The sequence below is a fragment of the Marmota marmota genome, unplaced genomic scaffold (genome assembly GCF_001458135.2).
Source record: "Marmota marmota marmota unplaced genomic scaffold, marMar, whole genome shotgun sequence".
Taxonomy (NCBI): Eukaryota; Metazoa; Chordata; class Mammalia; order Rodentia; family Sciuridae; genus Marmota; species Marmota marmota.
The window spans coordinates 3,652,882-3,671,553 of NW_025999895.1; the positions used below are offsets into that span (position 1 = coordinate 3,652,882).

At 48.0% G+C, this 18,672-nt stretch overlaps 1 protein-coding gene across 8 annotated transcripts in view; it reads right to left on the reverse strand.

Annotated features, from left to right (window-relative positions):
- Positions 1-11: 11 nt before the first annotated feature.
- The window catches only part of Tnrc6c (trinucleotide repeat containing adaptor 6C), an 86,773-nt gene continuing 68,112 nt past the window's right edge, over positions 12-18,672 (reverse strand). For 5 of the 8 annotated variants that reach the window (XM_048797738.1, XM_048797733.1, XM_048797724.1 and 2 more), the window contains 11 exons: positions 16,676-16,795; positions 14,589-14,672; positions 14,087-14,327; positions 10,254-10,421; positions 8,994-9,185; positions 8,411-8,554; positions 5,959-6,075; positions 3,816-4,010; positions 2,592-2,662; positions 1,828-1,967; positions 12-711 (listed from right to left, as the gene is read on the reverse strand). In XM_048797738.1, coding sequence (XP_048653695.1) covers positions 351-711; positions 1,828-1,967; positions 2,592-2,662; positions 3,816-4,010; positions 5,959-6,075; positions 8,411-8,554; positions 8,994-9,185; positions 10,254-10,421; positions 14,087-14,327; positions 14,589-14,672; positions 16,676-16,795 — 1,833 coding nt within the window. In that variant the 3' untranslated portion in view covers positions 12-350. Of the gene's footprint in view, positions 712-1,827; positions 1,968-2,591; positions 2,663-3,815; positions 4,011-5,958; positions 6,076-8,341; positions 8,555-8,993; positions 9,186-10,253; positions 10,422-14,086; positions 14,328-14,588; positions 14,673-16,675; positions 16,796-18,672 lie in introns of all 8 variants that reach the window. The other 3 variants (XM_048797730.1, XM_015504126.2, XM_048797728.1) reach the window with 2 other exon arrangements.

Consider the following 18,672-nt stretch of genomic DNA (forward strand, 5'->3'; position numbering starts at 1 on the left):
CCTCCCTCCCCGTGATAAAATAACCCTTTCCAGCCCACAATCTGAAAAGTGCCCTTCATGATAGAACTATTCTAAGCAGCTTTTATACTTAAAAACTCAAAATGACAACACACCATACAAACGTAAGACGACACAAAATAAAAAGCTATGAGGAACATCCTGTCGTTAGCACGTGACACTGACCAAACGCAGCCTGCACTGTTTTGGAAACAGTTCACAAGGGCTGCGGTGAAGGTTCGTCTTCGGAACTGGACAGAGGTACTCGAAAGGGCCGCGGGCTGCTGGTCCTGGGGCCACAGTGCCCGGGACTGGAAAGGTCAGCTCTCCTCCTGGTGCAGGTGACCCTGGCCCTAGATGGACTCCCCGCTGAGCAGGTCCCCAGGCAGCAGCGTGTTCAGTGGGGTGGGGCTGCCGATCACCCTGCCATCCTCGGTGCTGGGCGGGCCCCAGAGGCTACTGGAATACTGGGGCACCCCGCCCCACAGAAGCTCGCTGCTCCCCTTGCCGCCCAGGCAGGGGGTGTTCCAGTGGGCCGCCTCGCTGCGCACCAGCCCATGGGTGCTGCCTGAGGCGCCCAGTCGGGGCTGGCTGCTCCCACTGCTGGACTGCCAGCTGGACGTGGGTGGCAGGGCTTGGCCTTGGGCTAGGAACCGGTTCACTTCCTCTTCACTGGCGAACTCCGCCAAGATGGTAGTGTTTCCGAGTACGCACCTAGAGGGGAAACAGGCAGGTGAGTATGCTCCCAGAGGCTGGGGCTATGCCATGGGGAGAGGTGAGCCTGGGGCCTGTGCAATCCTGGGGCTGGGCTTTGTCAGTTCTCAACTAGACTCTGTCCCTTGCCTGGACTTCTGGCAGCCATGAACTGGTGGGCATGGCAGGTGTATAAATTCATGAGTGATACCATGAAACTGGAGCCACTCAGCATCAGTGCCACTTGCATACTGGGCTAAGACCAGGAAGAACTAATACAGAGGGCTAGGGCTGGGGCTGGGGCTGGGGCTCAGCAGTGGAGCGCTCGCCTAGCATGTGTGAGGCCCTGGGTTCTATCCCCAACACCACATATAAATAGATAAATAAATAAATACACACACACACACACATACATACATACATACATAAAATAAAGGTATTGTGTCCAACTACAACTAAAAAATAAATATTAAAAAAGAAAAAAAGAACTAATATCGAGGCCTCATATCTCAAGGGGTGCTTCTGAGTAGGTCTTATACTCTGTCAAATGCACAATTTAAGGAGGCATTGGGGCTGGCTGTGAGGACTGCTGACAGTGCCCTCTGAGCAGTGTGAGGGTACCTCCTTTCTGTGGTTGGACCTGACGTGGTCTTTGGGGAGCCTTTTCTACTTCCAGCAAGAACCATCAGTAGAAACCCACTCATTACAACACACCTGTGATGAACTGAACTGAGTTCCTACTCCAAATTCATACACTGAAGTCCTGCCCCTTGCTTCTAAATGTCTGTATTAAAGAGACAGGTCTTCAGAGAGTTGATTCAGTTAACTGAGGTCCCGTGGGTGGCTCTCATCCAACATGACTGAGGCTCTTATTATGAGGAGACCGGGACATTGACACACACAGAGGACACAGAGAGAGGGTGGCTGTCTACAGGCCAAGGAGAGACAGGCCTCAGAAGGAGCCAACCCTGGTTACACCTTGATCTCAGGCTTCCAGGACCCAGGACCTGAGAGGTCGAGCTCCTGTGGCACACAGGCCCATGGGGGGTGTGGAGGCAGCCTCAGGACATAACGCCCCCCAGGTGCTTGGGGCTTGAGGCCATCTGGCAGCACAGGGCTGAATGAGGGGAAACATACATGTGCAGAGACTTCTGGGCCTTGGCCGCCTCCTCCTTGGAGCTGTAGCGGACCACGGCGTTGCCTTGAGTCAGGTTCAGGTGGAATGTGATGAGAGGCCCGTGCTGCAGACACAGCGTCCGCAGTGTAGAACCATCAATCTGGGGAGGAAGCACAGGGCACTTCCACTATCTTCTTCAAAGGCACTGTGAATGGATGCACTAAAATGCCAGGAAAGTGTCTTTCCTTGAAAAGGCTTACTGACACGCTGACATGTGCTACTTCTGGCACACCTGGAATGCTGGACACCTCAGTTGTATTTATTTTATGAGTTAAACTAATCAGAGGAAGGAAAAAAATTCCATTCTGAGTTTTGCTGCCCTCTCACCAGGGCACATCCCACAGTCTGTGGTTCACAAAAGGCACCAGGGCCTGGTGGCCCTGTGGCCTTGCAGGTGTGTGCAGGTCAGGAATGGTGACTACTAGCTGGCCACAAGGCCTGAGCTGGCCAAGTCACTCTTGAGTTGGCGGTGAAGACAAGAGTTCTGTTTACAAAGGTATGCTTTTCGAGCCCCCTAAAGGTGAATGAATAATCAAGCACATGGTTAAGAGCAGCCCTGTATCTGCTCTTTGAGCTGGAGCCCGGCTCCACTTGCCTTGTGTGCTCCTAGGCTGAGAGGGTCTCTGACACACTGCTTGCACCAGGGCCAAGTGGCACTTCTGTGACTGTGCTCTGTGTCCCTGTGGGTATGCAGGATACCCCTCCTGTTGTGCTGGGGCCTTACCTGGGGTGTGAGGTTGCGAAGAACAAGCCAGCTGCTTGTTCTTCCTGAGGTGTCGGTGCTCCAAGCAGAACCTGTGTGACAAGCCCAGGGCACAAGATCTCAGTGACAGGCTGAAGAGTCAGGTGGCACAGCCCTGTTCCAGGTTTCTAACCTTATCTAGAACACATGGCAACCCCTAAAGCCCTGCAAGCCAGGGAGTCCCTGGGCATCTTCTGGTCAATCCAAATCTCACCATCCCTGCAGACACCTGTCTGTGTCTATGAAAATCCCCACTTCCTGGCTGTCCCCACCAGCTCGGAGGCCTGTACATTCCCACCTGTGCCATGAGTGATGGGATGTGACGGGACAGGTGAGAATCACCTGGGAAGTTCTGGTCTTCCCTGACTCCCCAACTTACATTCAATGTGCTAAAATTCTGCATGTTAACGAAATAAAAGCAAATCCACAAGGATTATTATTACCATTATTATTTTTCTTTTGGCACTGGGGTTTGAACCCAAGGGTACTTTACCACTGAGCTACATTCCCAGTCTTTTTATTTTTTGAGACAGGGTCCAAGTTGCTCAGACAGTTCCTCTAACTTGCTATCTTCCTTCCTCAGCCTCCCTGTCACTGGGCTTACAGTTCTGAATTACCACACTTGGCTAAGGGCCACTATTAAAAGGCCTGAAACAGTCTTTCTCAAACTATCTGTCGCTGATTTAAACTTCAGTTTCTGAAGTCCCCCGTACCCTTCTCGTATCCCTCAGGGTTAGCCTGAGGTACCCGCAGGAAGCCCCAGAGCCCAACAGCACCAGTGCGCTCTCCAAGCTGCTGGGTTGTTTTGGCCTGGAAAGCCCCTATGTTCCATGAAGTCTTGTGGAGAAGCAAACACAAGAAGGAGACATCAAGACACTGGTGCTGGTTGGTGGGGGCTGATGGGAATGGGAAGCTAAGGCCAAACGGGCCTCCCTGGGAGATCAGCACGTGGCATAGCAGGACAGAGGACCGGCGTCGGGACCACCTGGGACCTTCTGGCCCAAAACAAAGCTGCAGTGAACCATAACCCAGGGGCTGAAAGCTGGGCTAGGCCAACCAAAGCCCACAGGTGCAGGGAAGCCTCAGCTCCCTCCAGACCCACCGGTCTCCAGGGAGCATGCAGGGATCCTGAAAAGGGAGGGGACAAAACCACAAGTACAGCCCCCAGGAAAGGAGCAAAGCAGCTGCGAAGAGAAAGGCACTTACCAGAGGAGTAGGAGCTGGTCCAGCCGAGGGGGCTGGCACCCCAGGTGGAGGAAGGCTTGGGATTGGCAAGCCCTGGAGGGGGCCTGGTGGGTGCAGTAGTGTTTCTCGGCACCTTCCACAGCTCATGAGACAGAGAGGCTTGCGTGTGGGAGGCTGCGCCAGAGGACCACGTCGATTTAATGTCTGACAGTTTACCTAGAAGGCAAAGAAACAGAGCACGTTCACTCTGTAGTCAGAGAGGAAAAGCACTTGCTGGGTTTGGGGAGCAGGCACACACTCTGTGACACCAGCAGACCGGGAAGAAAAGAAACACCAATACCACATCCTGAAGCAAGGCCCGAAGCACGCTGTTTTTTTCCAATTCCTTTTTTGGACAGAGTCTTGTAATGTGGCCAGGCTGGTCTTGAGCTCCTGGTCTCAAGTGATCCTCCTGCCTCAGCCTCCCAAGTAGCTTAGACCACAGGCATGTGTTACTGCACCTAGCAATGCGCTACTCTCAATTTCTGCTCACAGTCTGCACGGCCACTATAGCCAACATTTGCCACAGAGAAAATAGCATTTCTGAAATCAGCGTTGAGGATAACTTGCCATGGAAGCCTAACGGGACACATGTAGTAATGCAACAGATCAGGTGCGGTCAGAGGCCACAATGTCCATGCGTTCTTCCTTATGATAATTTCTTTAGGTAGCAGTCCCCTGTCAGGGCAACGCTCCTGACATGTGACCTTCCCCATCTGCCACTGCAATCTCCCACAGCTTCTAGAGACACCCCTTGTGCACCTGCCATAGGAACAGAAGCAGTCCAGCTGCCCTGAGGCCAAGATGCCACATCTGGCATGCTGGCTGGGGAGACACTGTTTTGGAATGAGCAGAGTCCTGGACGTTTGCATGCTCCTGTGTCCACTGTGTCCAGTATTCATAGCATAAGTGTGGTTCTCCAAGCCTGGCGCCCAAGATGGCTCTGACTTCACAGTGAACAAATGCTAACCATGGAAAAGATGTCAAAAAACAAAATGCTATGTAAGACTGACTCAGAGATAAGGAAAGTGTACGGTTTTGTTCTTCTCTTTAGCCAAATGACTAGGGAGGTTTTAAAAGTCTAAATATACCCCTCCTCTTTTTTGGTACCAGGGATTGAACCCAAGGAACTCCACACAGAGCCATATCCCAGCCCCACCCCCCTTTTTGGGGGGTACTGGGGATTGAACTCAGGGCCACTTGATCACTGAGCCACATCCCCAGCCCTATTTTGTATTTTATTTAGAGACAGGGTCTCACTGAGTTGTTTAGCGCCTTGCTGTTGCTGAGGCTGGCTCTGAACTTGAGATCCTCCTGCCTCAGCCTCCCAAGTCTCTGGTATTACAGGTGTGCAACACCGCACCCGGCTTCCCCAGCCCTTTTTGAGACAGGGCCTTGCTAAATTGCCTAGGTTGGACTGGAACTTGTGATCCCCCTGCCTTAGCCTCCTGAGAAGCTTGGATTACAGGTGTGTGCCATTGCACCCGGCTTTGTTTTTCTTTTAATAAGATGCTAAACTACATTGAAAGTGTTTTTTCCCCAAGGTAATGGAATTATAAAAATTCTTATTGAAAAAAACCTTAAATGCTATTCTCATATGGGCACAGTACAGTGGTTTGAAAATTTGATAGAATACAGAGATATGAAATAATTTATAAATATGACACACAGTTTTTGTGTCTAGTTGATACCAGGTGGATCCAGGCAGGAGGAGGTAGGCCCTCTGCGAATACCAGGGCTTAACACCAGGACCTGCCAGTCTCCTCCACCTGTCATGGAATTTAAGTAATTCCCAGCTGTTGTCTGCCTCTGAGTTTCTCAAGACTCACATACTCTCTGTCTTGCAGTCATGGGGGAGGAGAGAAGGAAGCAGATCCACTCAGGCTGGTGCTGTGCTAGGTCTGCAATGGTGCCTTATACATCACCTGATCTTCACAACCCCACTTCCACTCCATATGTGAGGACTCAGATGTGCCTGAGGTCCCGCAGTCATGCAAGGCAAGGCTCACACCAGCTCCAGCACTCAGGAGGAGAGTAAAGGGACCAATGGGAATAGCTGAGGCCTGTCAGTTTGTCTGGGGAAAGAAAGAAAATGCTACCTGCAAGTGGAGAGGCCAGTTCATACCTGCAGCACTAGGTGAGGAGGCAATGCTGCTCAAAGAGCCACTGTAGCCGGGGGCACTGAGCGGCCAGGCACTCGAGGAAGGCAGTGTGGCATTCTGAGAGGATGGTGGGGAGGACCCTGCAGAACCAAACATGGCACTAAGAAGGGGTGGCAGGTGTGCAGCCAGCAGCTCTGATGGGATGAGGGGCAGCATACAGATCACCTCCTGAGCTTCTGTTTGGGCAAAGGGCTGGATAAGGAGGTGTGGTGCCAGGAGGCAGATAAGGAATACCTTTGAGTCAGTCCCGTAGCCCGTGGGAAGGCCTGTGTGGGGTGCTCCTGAAGGCTGAGGAGACAGAGCATGAGCTCTGAGGTAAGGTTACATCAAGCCATGGAGGAAGATACACCACCAGAATATTTAAAATGTCAGGTCAGAGTTGTAAAAGGTCACATGACTGTTCCCTGCACAGTAACAATTTAAATGCAGGGCAATCCTCACCCTTTCATGGTTCAAACCATAGCCACAATGAAACGCAGACCCCAAGCTTTTCATTACAAATTCTGACATGAAAACATGAGCACTTTCTGACCCTTTATCTCCCTTCCTAGTTCCCTCTGGGGACATAGGCACAGTGGAGACACTGTCCCAGTAACTGCGTCCTTTCCAAGTATGGTGCCCACAGAGCAGTACTTTCTGCTCTGAGGAAGTCCCTCCCTGCACCCTCAAGACACCTGGTTCCTTGGGATGGAGCTCAGCTCCATGTGGCTTTGTGCACTGTCACTCTCACTCACAAAGCTGGGAGGGGTGGGCAGGTGGAGCAGAGAACACTGCCTGGAAGCAAGGGCGGAAAGGGCTCTTCGGACTTGGGACCTGGACACAGATGGACTGTTGCCTTCATCACCACAAACAGAATCTGATGGCTTAAAAGCTACAGTCTCCGAGGCAGGGCCCCCAGGTATGTGGCACCTCCTACATGCCCTGCTGTAGGGGACCTCTTCACCAGAGCTGACAACCATTAGAACATATTTACGTTCTGCAGGTCTCCAATTTTATTTATTTATTTAGGTACTGAGGATTTAACCTAGGGTATTTAACCACTGAGCCACTTCCCTGGCCCTTTTAACTTTTTATTTTGAGACTGTCTCACTAAGTTGCAGAGGCTGGCTTTGAATTTGGGATCCCCCTGCTTCAGTCTCCTGAGTTTCCAGGATCACAGTGTGGCCACTGCCCCTGGCAGCTGATGTGTTTAATCCCAGAGTTGGATTCCATCTTCTTGTCTTGTCTCCATGGCCAATGTGCTTCTCAGCTTGGATTCCTTTCCACTCTTAAGTCTTTCTCTTTTATCAGGTAGGTATAGAACCAGAGCCAGTTGCTTGGCTCTGACCAGAAGCCAGGTGCTTCTTGAGGCCACCTTTACCACATCACAGAAAACCGGGCCAGATGGTGGATGGCACTCGCAACACTCCTGCTGCCCCCCAGAGGTCAAAGGGTCATGTGTAGCTCCATCTGTGCCTGCTCTGGAAGCTCTGCTGTGTACCATGAAACCTTGATTCTTTTAGCTTCTAATACCTGGATCAGCACAACCCATATCACACTTACCCACAACTGTCAAGACACATGGGCTTGCTTTGCCTGCTCTGCCACACACAGGTGTGACTTCCACTCAGGCTGTCCCTGCCATCTCACGCAGGCTCCTCTATTCTGACACAAAGCAAATACCTCACTCCAGCAGGTCTTACTTTAAGTGGAAACCTAAGTTAACATTGTGGGAACTCTGTGAGACGCCTTCTCAGTGATGGCTCTCAGATGTCTCTTCAGGCCTCCTTTCTAAGGGCACACCTTAGAAAGCCTCAAAACTGCACCTCAAGTCTTTGTGTGTTTTCTGAGTTCACAGCTCAGCCCAGCACTTCTTGCTCTGAAGTCTGACAGAGGGTGGGCTAAAAATTGGCACTGAGATTTGTGCCAGGAAAAACAGATTGAGATGGATGAAAAGGGTCTTCCTAAATCCTTTTCAGTTTAAAGAGTTTTCAGGTGGAAACTTTTTCATTAAACAGCTAAAGGTTAAATGTGATTCTATAATGTAACCTTAAAAAATGCTATAATATGAAATACAGGTTGAGCATCTGAAATTCAAGGAAACTTCAGTGTCATGTAGTTGGCACACTGTAGACTTTGCATTTTTGGACTGGGTAAGCTCAACTACTAAGTCTCTGTAAGCATTCCCAAATCAAAAAGCTCTGAGATCCAAATCACTTCAGGCCCCAAGCATTCTGGATGCAGGACACTCAACCTCTACAGATCAAGCAAAACCATGTCCCCCAAATCAGTCTTCCTGTGCTGCAGCTGACAGGTGACAGAAGTAGCCCAGCAGCTGGGTCTCAGCCGACTTGCCCCCCAGCTTACACTGCCTGCTGGCATCCTGAAGGAGGCTGGACCTTCCCAGCTGAAGGCAGGTTGAGGGGCCCTCCTCACCTCCACTCTTGAGGAGGTAGCGGTTGACATCCTGGATGGTGGTGTTGATTGTAGGCCCGGTGGGAACACTGCCAGGAGTGACGTCAGGGTCATTCTCGGGATCGATATTCTGAAGTCCTTTCCATGGAACTCCAGGATGGAATTCTGTTTGTGGAAATCAAATGAAATTGCATGCTAGAGAACCTTCGCATTGCTTCCTGACATTTAAAAATATTATTTTCCTGATTGTGGAAATTTTTATAATATGATCATTCAGTTCAGGCACGTGTTACAGACTCTTTCGTGAAATCACTCCCTCCTTTGGAACAAAGCAGAACCGGGTACTACAGCCAACATACCAGGCCTGTATGTTCTTGCCAGATGGTATCCAGTGTCCCTTCCCCATTGCCTTACTGCCACTCCTGATAGTGGACTAGGGAGCCACAGAACAAGGCTTGATACCCACACTGATCTGACAAATGGATTCCCAATGGAAATGACAAAGGGGTGGGCTTGAAGCTTCCAGAACATGTGGCCTGGGTCCTGTTCCTCCTAGGTTCAGGGAGTGTTCAGATCTGCTGCTGTAGGTGTTGTGTGGTCTTACCTGGGGGCCAGTTGATGCTGGAGCCATTTGAGATTTTATCACTGTCAGATTTGGCACGTGACCAGCTATGGGGCACAGCTACAGGAGGACTGGCTGGTGACTCACTGTTCTGGATTAAATCGTACCGGCCATAGGAGTCGTCAATGGAGGACTTACCTGGAGGCCCAATGCTTAGACCTCCAGGGATAGCACCTACAGAAGAAAGAAATAGGATCCCAGTGAGTACTCTCTGCTCAAGACGCAAGGGCTGCCAAAGAGCCTTCCCTTCCAGGTTTGTCAGAGTAATGTGAATCATCAGACCTTGTCTGTCTAGGATTCTTTGGTTAGTCCAAAGTTTGTCATTGTAGGACCAAAACTCTTAAAGAACCATTTTACTTAGTCAAGTGGGAACCATTTTTTTTCTTAAGTCAGTCTGTTTCCCAGGCTGGCCCTGAGCTCCTGGGCTCAAGTGATCCTCCTGTCTCAATCTCCCGAGTAGCTGGGACCATAGATGTGTGCCTCTGGGCCTAGTGAATATTTATTTCTTGCAGTGCTGGGGTGGAGCTATACCTCCATCCATGCTGGAAATCTTTTTCTTTTTTTTAAGTTGTAGATGGACAAGATATCTTTATTTTATTTGTTTGTATGTGGTGCTGAGGATCGATCTTAGCCTTTGTGGTTAGCTGCCACAATTGCTGTTATCTGTGTCTTTCCCTCCTGCAGTCAGCCATGCTCATTATGGAAGAACAAACTAGGTGTTAAATTTACACAGACTAAACCAACCAGCCACAGGTGTCGGGGCTCCCTCTTGCCAAGGAAGGTGCACAGATGTTGTGGAGAACATATTAAATTTCCTTCATGTTTAACGCCACCAGGAAGTTTATATTTAATGCTTAACAGTATGATTACCTTTGATGATTAACATTTTGCTTCTTTTTCCCTTCTAAGTATTTGATTTTGTGTTTTATTATTTTATTGAAAGAACTGACTCATTTTTGTGATTTAGGAATGCAGATGTTAAAAAAAAAACAAGCAAGCATACAGGCTCTGGGGTATTTTCAGTGATTTCTGGGTTTGAAGCTAAGATCTGACGACTGAGTTTCAATAAGTTTGATCCTTAACGAGTTGAAATCTTACGTACTCTGTAAAAGAATGGAATGCTTTTACTCCATTTTCAGCATTGGGTATGTAGAAATGTACAGAATGAGATTCCCTACGATGGGATAATCAACGAATGAGCCAGGAGTGACCCCCTCTGTGGGTGTGCTGGCCACGACGTACCGTGCTTGCTAGGATTCTGATCCAAAGGAGAAGCAGCACTGGACAAGCTGTCCATGGAGTTCGGGTGTGTCCACTGAGGGAGGCGTGACTGGGACTGAGATGGGTCTTTCACCGACAAACCACTGGTAATGTCCATGCTGCTGACATTCATGTTTGGGTTCAGTCCAGCTGAAAACAGAGATGCCATTAGGAGCTACCTCCCCTTCCTCTGCCCGATTTCACTCCAGGCTTCATTGATAGCGAAACACACTGTTAATGCTGGTGAAAAATGCTTCTCGTCCAAACAACATTTTTCTTTTCTTTCTTTTTAAGCAATATTATTCCTCAATTAAAATGAAAATTCCAACAATCTTCAACTAAGTACATCCCACAATTCTCCTCATTTTGTTTGTTTTAGTGCTGAACATGGTCCTGAGGCTGCTCAGTCAGAGCCAACACAAAAACAGTGAGCCAAGTTCATAACCCACTTGAATCAAAGTGTCGNAAAAAAAAAAAAAAAAAAAAAAAAAAAAAAAAAAAACAGTGAGCCAAACAGGAAGGAAAATCCTTTCATATTTCAGGGCATTTTTTGAAATGAACCTCTGCCTACAGAACAAGCTGGTCTGAATAACTAGACCTACCTTTAGTGGACTTCTGGTACACAAGCATTCTCTGAAAGAGTGCGAGTTGTGTATCAAACGGCTTTTCAGGAACTGAACTGTCTGGGTGAGTGGGAGCTGCCATTTGCCATCCCAGCTGGAATGGTGAGCTGATGCTCCTAGAGATCTGCCAAGGTCCAGAACTACGTAGGTTGACAAAGATGATGGGGACGACCATGACACAAAGGCTGAAGTGAAGAATTCCTGAAAGGGATGCCACTAAGGGGTAGGCCAGATGTGTGGGCTGGAAGGGAGCCACCTGTGGCAGGGCAGCCCAGCATGATGGATCACTCAACAGTGACAGTCTGCATGCCATATACACCCACCCACCCACACACCATGTGGTGCCCAGTGAGGAAACCCTATTATTAGGCAAGGTGCCAAACATTTTGGTTCTTAACTTTATATCAGGGGCTGCAAATTCAAATGCCTACGGGAGCCAGGTGGACAATTCAAATGAAGGTGAGGAGGGCAAGAGAGACTACAGCAGGACAGACAGGCTCTGAACTGTGAAAGCAGGTGCTACTGGGCAACCAGATACTGCCATGTGGAACCCTGACCGGTGTGGCCACTTTTTTTTTTGTACTGGAGATTGAAGCCAGAGGTGCTCTACCACTGAGCTATAGTCCCAGCCTTTTCTTTTTGAGACAGGGTCTCAATAAGTTGCTCAGGCTGTCTAAAACTTGCAATCCTCCTGCCTCAGCCGCCCGAGTCACCAGGATTATAGGTGTGTATCACTGTCCCTGGGCCAGCCAATTTTACTGGCTTTTTTTTTTTTTTTTTGGTGGTGCTGGGGATTGAACCCAGGGCCTTGTGCTTGTGAGGCAGACACTCTACCAACCAAGCTATATCCCCAGCTCCTTTGGCCAGGCAATTTTAAAAGATGCCAGGAATAATTTTTATTTGATAATTTCCCATTTTTTTCTTCCTTTTTGTACTAGGGATTGAACCCAGGGGTGCTTAATCACTGAGTCATATCCTTAGTCCTTTTTATATTATATTTAGAGACAGGGTCTCACTAAGTTGCTGAAGCTGGCTTTGAACTCGTGATCCTTCTGCTTCAGCCTCCTGAGTCACTGGGATCTCAGGCATCCACCATAGTGCTCAAATGACAATTTCTCAATTTTTAAATGTTAGTGATTGATAGAGAGAGGGGGGCGGGGACACACAGAAGATAGAGACAGATACACACTTTGTAGACCTAACAAAATACTTCTGCAGTTGGATACTACCTAGAGACTGCCTACTTTCTTGCTTTCACTTCCATTTGTACAGATCTATCAGATGAGGGGCCACAAGGCAAGGGCCAGCAGAGCATCCAATTCCCACAATTTGGCCCCAACCCCTCTCTTAACTCTTCCTTCACAAGTAGATAAACTGGCCTGGGCCAATATGAACTGCCCCTGGAAAACACCAGAGCTCCTCTATAAGGCCTCTGTTTGTAGAGGCTTTCTCTTTATTCATCAAAATGCTGCCTAGTTGAGGCTCAAACTTAAACCCTACTCTTTGGTTTTTCTTTAGTCATCAAGGTGAAAGTCAACTCTCTGCTCAACAGCTCTGAAAGCCACTGGGTACCAAAGCCACTTCTTCCTGAATGTAGGCCTCATCTTCTTGTCTAGGTGCTTGGCTCTATGGGGAAGAAATGGAATAGCCAGGGAGGCTGGACATGCAGACAGAAAGTGGACAGAAGCCCATGACTAGGTATGGGCTGCTGGCTCCTGGCACCACTAGCTTAGCTCCTAAGAGACTTTTGGTATGTGCAGCTGCAGAGATGCTGACAGTCAGTAGGAAGGTGAAGTTTCCTATATCTTACTAGTTATTCATTTTCAATGCATTTACAAAACTGTAATGTGAATATTAGAACATTTTATCAAAATAATTTCATCAGATTTTGAAGATTTACTGCATGAATTCTTTCATTACACTAAGAAAGAAATCTTGCAGAGCAGAGATGAGCACACTTTATTTTCCAAAGCAGGTCAAGAGGATAGGTGAACAGTAGAAGCTAGATTTAGAGCATTTGAGGATGACAGGTGGAATGGAATTAGTTTCCAGAACAACCATTCCTAAAACAGAAGAAAGAGCCTACATGAGAAGCAAATGTACTACATGGTGTTTGCCACAGGCTATGGACTGTGTGAGAACTTCACATATGAACTCATTTGATCTTTAAAGAAACCCTATGCGGTAAACATTTCCACTTTAGAGATAGGAAACCTCAGGTAAAGAGCAGTGAGACAAGTTGCCACAGTTAGCAGTGGGCCAGCTGGTGGTGGGCTGGGACTCAAACCCAGGAAGCTAATTCCTAGGTTAGGTATTAACACTAATGTTGACACCACTTCTTGGACATCAGGCACATTAATGGACAGGACAGGAATGAAAGGACAAGACAGTCCAGTCTAACACTTATCAGCTTCATGTTAAAGACACACCATGTTTGTTATGCTTGAAGCAGGAGGTGTTCCTATGACTAGAACTTGCCACTTTTTTCAGAGACAAGTGCTAGCACTTACAAGGGGATGTTACCAGTTGGTAGCAAATTCTCTGTCACTCAACTGGCCTTTTCCTTTAGGGTATATTTTCTGAGCTACTGATTTCCTTTGTCCTATGTCTGCAGATTTTGACAGCAATAAACAGGCCTGAAATGCAGCCCCTTGCTCTGGGTGATGTCTCTCCTCTGCTGCCTTTGGTTGCGTGATGCATGTCTTTCCTGGCCAGCCAGTATGACCTGGAGGGCGGGAACCGTGGCTCTGAAGATTTGTGGGCTTTACATGCTGGGCATGCTCTGGCGGGTCAGTTCCCATTCTGCACTGGAGGTGCTGCAGGGACATCGGCTACTCCGTGAGCAGGGCCTGCTTTAGTGAGTCTGAACACACTACTGGCAGAACCACTGTAAGCTCTTTCCTGCAGCTGGAGCTGGAGGACAGTGGCTGGTAAAGAACAGCAGACGAAAAATAAACTAGGAATGAACAGGTTGTGCTGACGCAACAGTGGAAATGGGAATTTCTCTGGGGTTTTGAAAGACCTTGTGGTCAATGTTTTGTTTTGCAGAGGCAGCTGGTGTTGCTTCCTCTGCAGAGGCCTCTGGAGGCCTGCTCTAGGGGTCTTTCTGGGGCTGCAGTCCTGGCATGCTGTTCAGCACCAGCCAGCCATGCCGCCCACCGCAGTGCAGTGCGGTGGCCACAGGAGACTCACCGAGAGGGTAAGGAGCAAAGGTGTTGGGTGAAGACTGCTGCTCTTTGGTCTGCAGGTCAGGTAGGCCAGGGGCTTGGGGGTGAGGGGGGAAGTTGTCCATGGCCGATTTGCCTGCAGAGGGGTGCAGAGACAGGTGCGGCGGGGGTGGCGGCGGCGGAGGCTGCTTCACAAGCAGGGCCTGGGCCAGCTGGCGCTGGTGCTGTTGGATCTGCTGCTGCAGATTAGTGATTGTGCGCGCAACCTGACAGGAAGAGACACATACACGTTAGCCAGTGTGAAGTGATATGCATGGCTTTTCTACACTCCAAGTGTTTTCACATCTAGGCCTTCAATGGCTGGGTCAACCCCCTCCCAAACTTAGCCAGTCCCAGGACTTTTGAAAGGGGAGGTTCACCTGGGGGAAAAAAAAAATAAAGGACAATCCTAATAATTCATCAGTTACTGTTTCTTCTATCAGGGACAATCAAGGCTAATGACAAAAGTCAGGCTGGGTGACACCTACTTGCTGCTCCTGTTGTCTCATGGGTCCGGAAACATTACGCTGGGCCTGTAACATCTGCTGCTGGATTTGTAAACGTTGGTATGCCTATTGACAGAAAGAAAAGATAGAATGTTATTAGACAGCCATCAATAGATGGTTCAACTTCCTGACATTGAGCAAATAAAAAATAAATTTACTCTTATCATGGTTGAGGCTAAGGTCCAGAATGGCCAGATTACAGAAACAAGCTGCCCCAATCAAAGAATAGGTACTAAATAGCTCCTAAGCACCTGGAGGCCATGTGATTACCTCAGACAGTGCTGTGGGAACTAAAGCCAGGACAGAACCCCAAACATGGGTCTGTGAATCCTTTCGGCAAGTATACCTGGGGCCAGCATGGGCTAAGGTGATCTCATGGTTCTAAGTACGCTGGTGCAGACCCTGTGTTCAGCTGATTATTTCAAAATGCTGGTGGAATGCTAGATTTTTTTTCTTACAACATGGATTTTGGGATATATTTTTGACAAGAGAACTTAATTTTAAAAAATAGGATCCAAATAACAGTAGAGATTAAGCTCTTAGAAATGTCTCATTAATTATGGATTCACTTAAGTGGATCTATGGAGGCCCTAAAACTGAACATTAGGAAGCACTGAACTTTATTTCTCCAATCCTGGGAAAAAATTTGAGAACAGAATACACTAAACATAATGTAGCATTTTCTTGATGTTCTGCATCCTAGGGCCAGAGGAGCTCTCCAGGTGAAGGAACAACTCTGGCACGTCAGGCCCACAGCACTGTCCAGTGCTGCGTGTCCTTGCTCTATGGCAACGGCTCTAAATCCCTATGTTTATAAGGTATGTCTGGTTCTCACAGCACACCATCTCCTTCTTGAGGGTAGGGTCTTCCGCTGCTGCCGCCAGCACTGAAAGCCATAGGACTGCACAAGTGCATTGCCCCGAACCCAGTACCGCTAGCCTCCCCAATCCCCATTGTGGACCAAGAAAGAGCCTCAGGCTGAGGCCACCCTACCCTATGTCTTGAGCTCCGTGCTTTTCAGCAAAGTCAGAACACCCACAGTGTCTCTAGGACACTTCCACCCGGTTGCCTCATCCTCCCCTGCTACTGACTGAAAAGCCAGATGTCCAAACTCCATAGACATGTGCTTAAAACCTACATCTTGAAAATACTGAGGCGGGGGCCTCAAGGGCCCACAGACTCCTGTATAAGCAAAAGTCTCACTGGGGCGCCATCCATTAGAGGCCCCTGATGCTCCCGGTGTTCTGCTGCCTGACTCCTACAAGGCACCAGCCAGGACTTCTAAATACACCAGGTGCCCACACATCAAAGAATGGAATAACAGACAAGGCCCTGTAGTGTACATCAATTTAGTACACACCTAGGCAATATAACAACATGGTGTTTTATGATAAAAGGAATAAAACTTTAAAAATTAAAAAATTCAAGATATATTAAATCATAAAACTTTTAAGAATAATTGGGTCATAGCAGCCATACTCTCTCTCTCTCTCTCTTTTTTTTTTCAGTTCTGGGGCTGAACCTAGGGGTGCTCTGCTACTAAGCTATACCCCCAGTCCTTTTTTAAATTTTATTTTGAGATAGGAGCTTGCTAAGTTGCTGAGTTTGTTCTTGAACTTGTGACCCTCCCGCCTCAGGTTCCTGAGTAGCTGGGATTATTGGTGTGCCCCCAACTCACATCAGCCACTCTCAGAGGAGGTCTATGAGAGAATCAAGTTTTTAGCTCCAAGGCATCTAGCACCCACGATGAAGCGACTCTGACCTGTTTGTAGAATGGGTACTGTGCAAACCACTCTTGGGAGAATTGAGGAAAGAGTCACTCAAAATGAGTTTTTGTGTTTTATGGCTCAGATGAGAAGCTAAAAGCTCAAAGGAGAGATGGCCTAACTGGATCTGAGACTCCTGAACACGAAGGGGCCAAAACACTTACAAAACTTCGTAGAAACACCCTTAGTGAAAAGCTTTATAACTCACGAACAGTCTTGATGACACATCACACTAGGAAGAGAAGTGTCAGAGCAACCACGGCTGTCCGTGGTGTGTGTTGCTTAGGCGACCTATGAACTCACCAGCTGCAGCTGATGGAGCTGGTTCAACATCGTCATATGCTGAGGGTTAATTGGCGAGGTTAATAGTGCAGGGTTGAGACCAATGTTTTTTGCTGCAAACTGCAAAAGCTGTGCTTGAACCTGTTTGACATAAGACACACTGTCAGCACCATCTGTGAGAACATTTACTTGTCTGCAGAGTGTTTCAGAGACTCAAAATTTATTAAATGATAATTATATTTGTTTCAGGGTTGGACTTCAAAGGCCATTAGAACATCTATGGACATTTTAACATTAGTAGTTAACATGCTGAGAATAAGGAGGGAGGAAGGAAGGAAGGGGTAGAGTCTTTAGGGATTTCTTTCCCTAAGTACTTCAGTTACTCATTAGCTTCCCATGTGTGGGTCTCGGTTATTCCTATCAGTGATTGAGTTCTGCCAAAGTGAAAGCCTTAAAGATGGCAGGCAAGGGCAAGTGTCTCTCACACAGGCCCCTGGGCCTATCCCCTGCACGAGCTGCACCCCCAGGAGCTCAGCAAGCCCCTCCCCTGTGTGCACACTCCAAATGCTGCCACTGCTGCTACAGAGCAGATGTGCCTCTGGCTGGACACCACTGCCCCCAGGCTTCCTGTGGCTCTCTGCAGAACTGACCTGGATACCCACCTGCCTCCCGCTCAGTGAAGTCCCTTCAACTGGAATTCACTACTCTGAAAAAAGTACGGCTAACACTGGCTATTTCAATGTTTTCCAAAGTGTGAAATGGATCTTAATATCACAGGTAGGCATGCAAGATGATTTTGGTGTAACATGGTTGAGGATGTTTTACTTTAATAATTGTCTATGAGCTGGGGCTATGGTTCAGTGGTAGAGCGCTTGCCTAGCACATGTGAGGCAGAAGGTTCGATCCTCAGCACCACATAAAAACATAAATAAAATTCAAGGCATTGTGTCCATGTACAATTAAACAAACAAACAACCCCCCCCAGTAATTGTCTAATATTTATTAGAAAAATATTGATTTTTCTACTTATGATAAACATGAAATTTTCTTTAAATAAGTTAAAAAGGGCAAGTCAATTTAAAGAAAAAAATAGCATGTAACAGTATAGCTAATACGGAGATCACATTGGAATTCATTGAGAAAACAAGATAGCACAGCAATGAGTGATATTTGAGACACGTCCTCTGCTCAGGGTGGGGCACAACACTAACTGTTCTCAGGCTGGGTGTGGCTGTGGTGCTGGCTGTGGGCAGAAGCATGCACTGGGAAGTGGCATACAGCAGCCTCTAGGCGATCCACACAAAGGGCTGTCCTGTCCTCTTTTGTTTTCTTCCTGAGGTCGGCAAGTAGCTGTGGCAGAGCTGCCCCACAAGCTCTTAGCTTTTTCTGTCTACACTGTCATGAAAGAGAGGAATGCCTGTCTTGTTTGAGACACATCTTTTGAGGCCTGTCTGTATGGAGGCTTACCCTGATCCTAACACATTTAACTAGCATTCTACCAAGTTCTAGCCATCTCCGTGAGTGCACAAACTTGGACACAAACCATTTCAGAATAATGCTTATTCCCACACATCCTGCTCGTTTCTGTATACCAATACTGTCTTCTTATACGCCATGGTCTGAATGTTTGTGACTCCCAAACACCAGTGTTGAAATCCACTGCCCTTCGATATTTTAGATTAAGAGTTGAGACCCTTGGGAGGTGACTGAGTCATGAGGGCTGAACCCTGAGTGGAATCAGAGCCCTCATCAAAAAGGCCCAAAGGAGTGTGACTGCCCCTGCTTGCATGTGAGGACGCATGAACTCACCAAACCCCAGATCCTCCAGTGCCTTGATCTTGGACTTCTAGCCTCCAAAACTATGAGCAACAAGCCCGTGCCGTTTATTACTTATCCAGGATAAGGGATTTTGTTATAGCAATAAAAAGTCAACTGAGACTTAAATTTTACAAATAATGGAAGACTGATGGGTTAGTACATTTCCTTTTGGAACCGATTAAACACAAGACTCTTCAGGA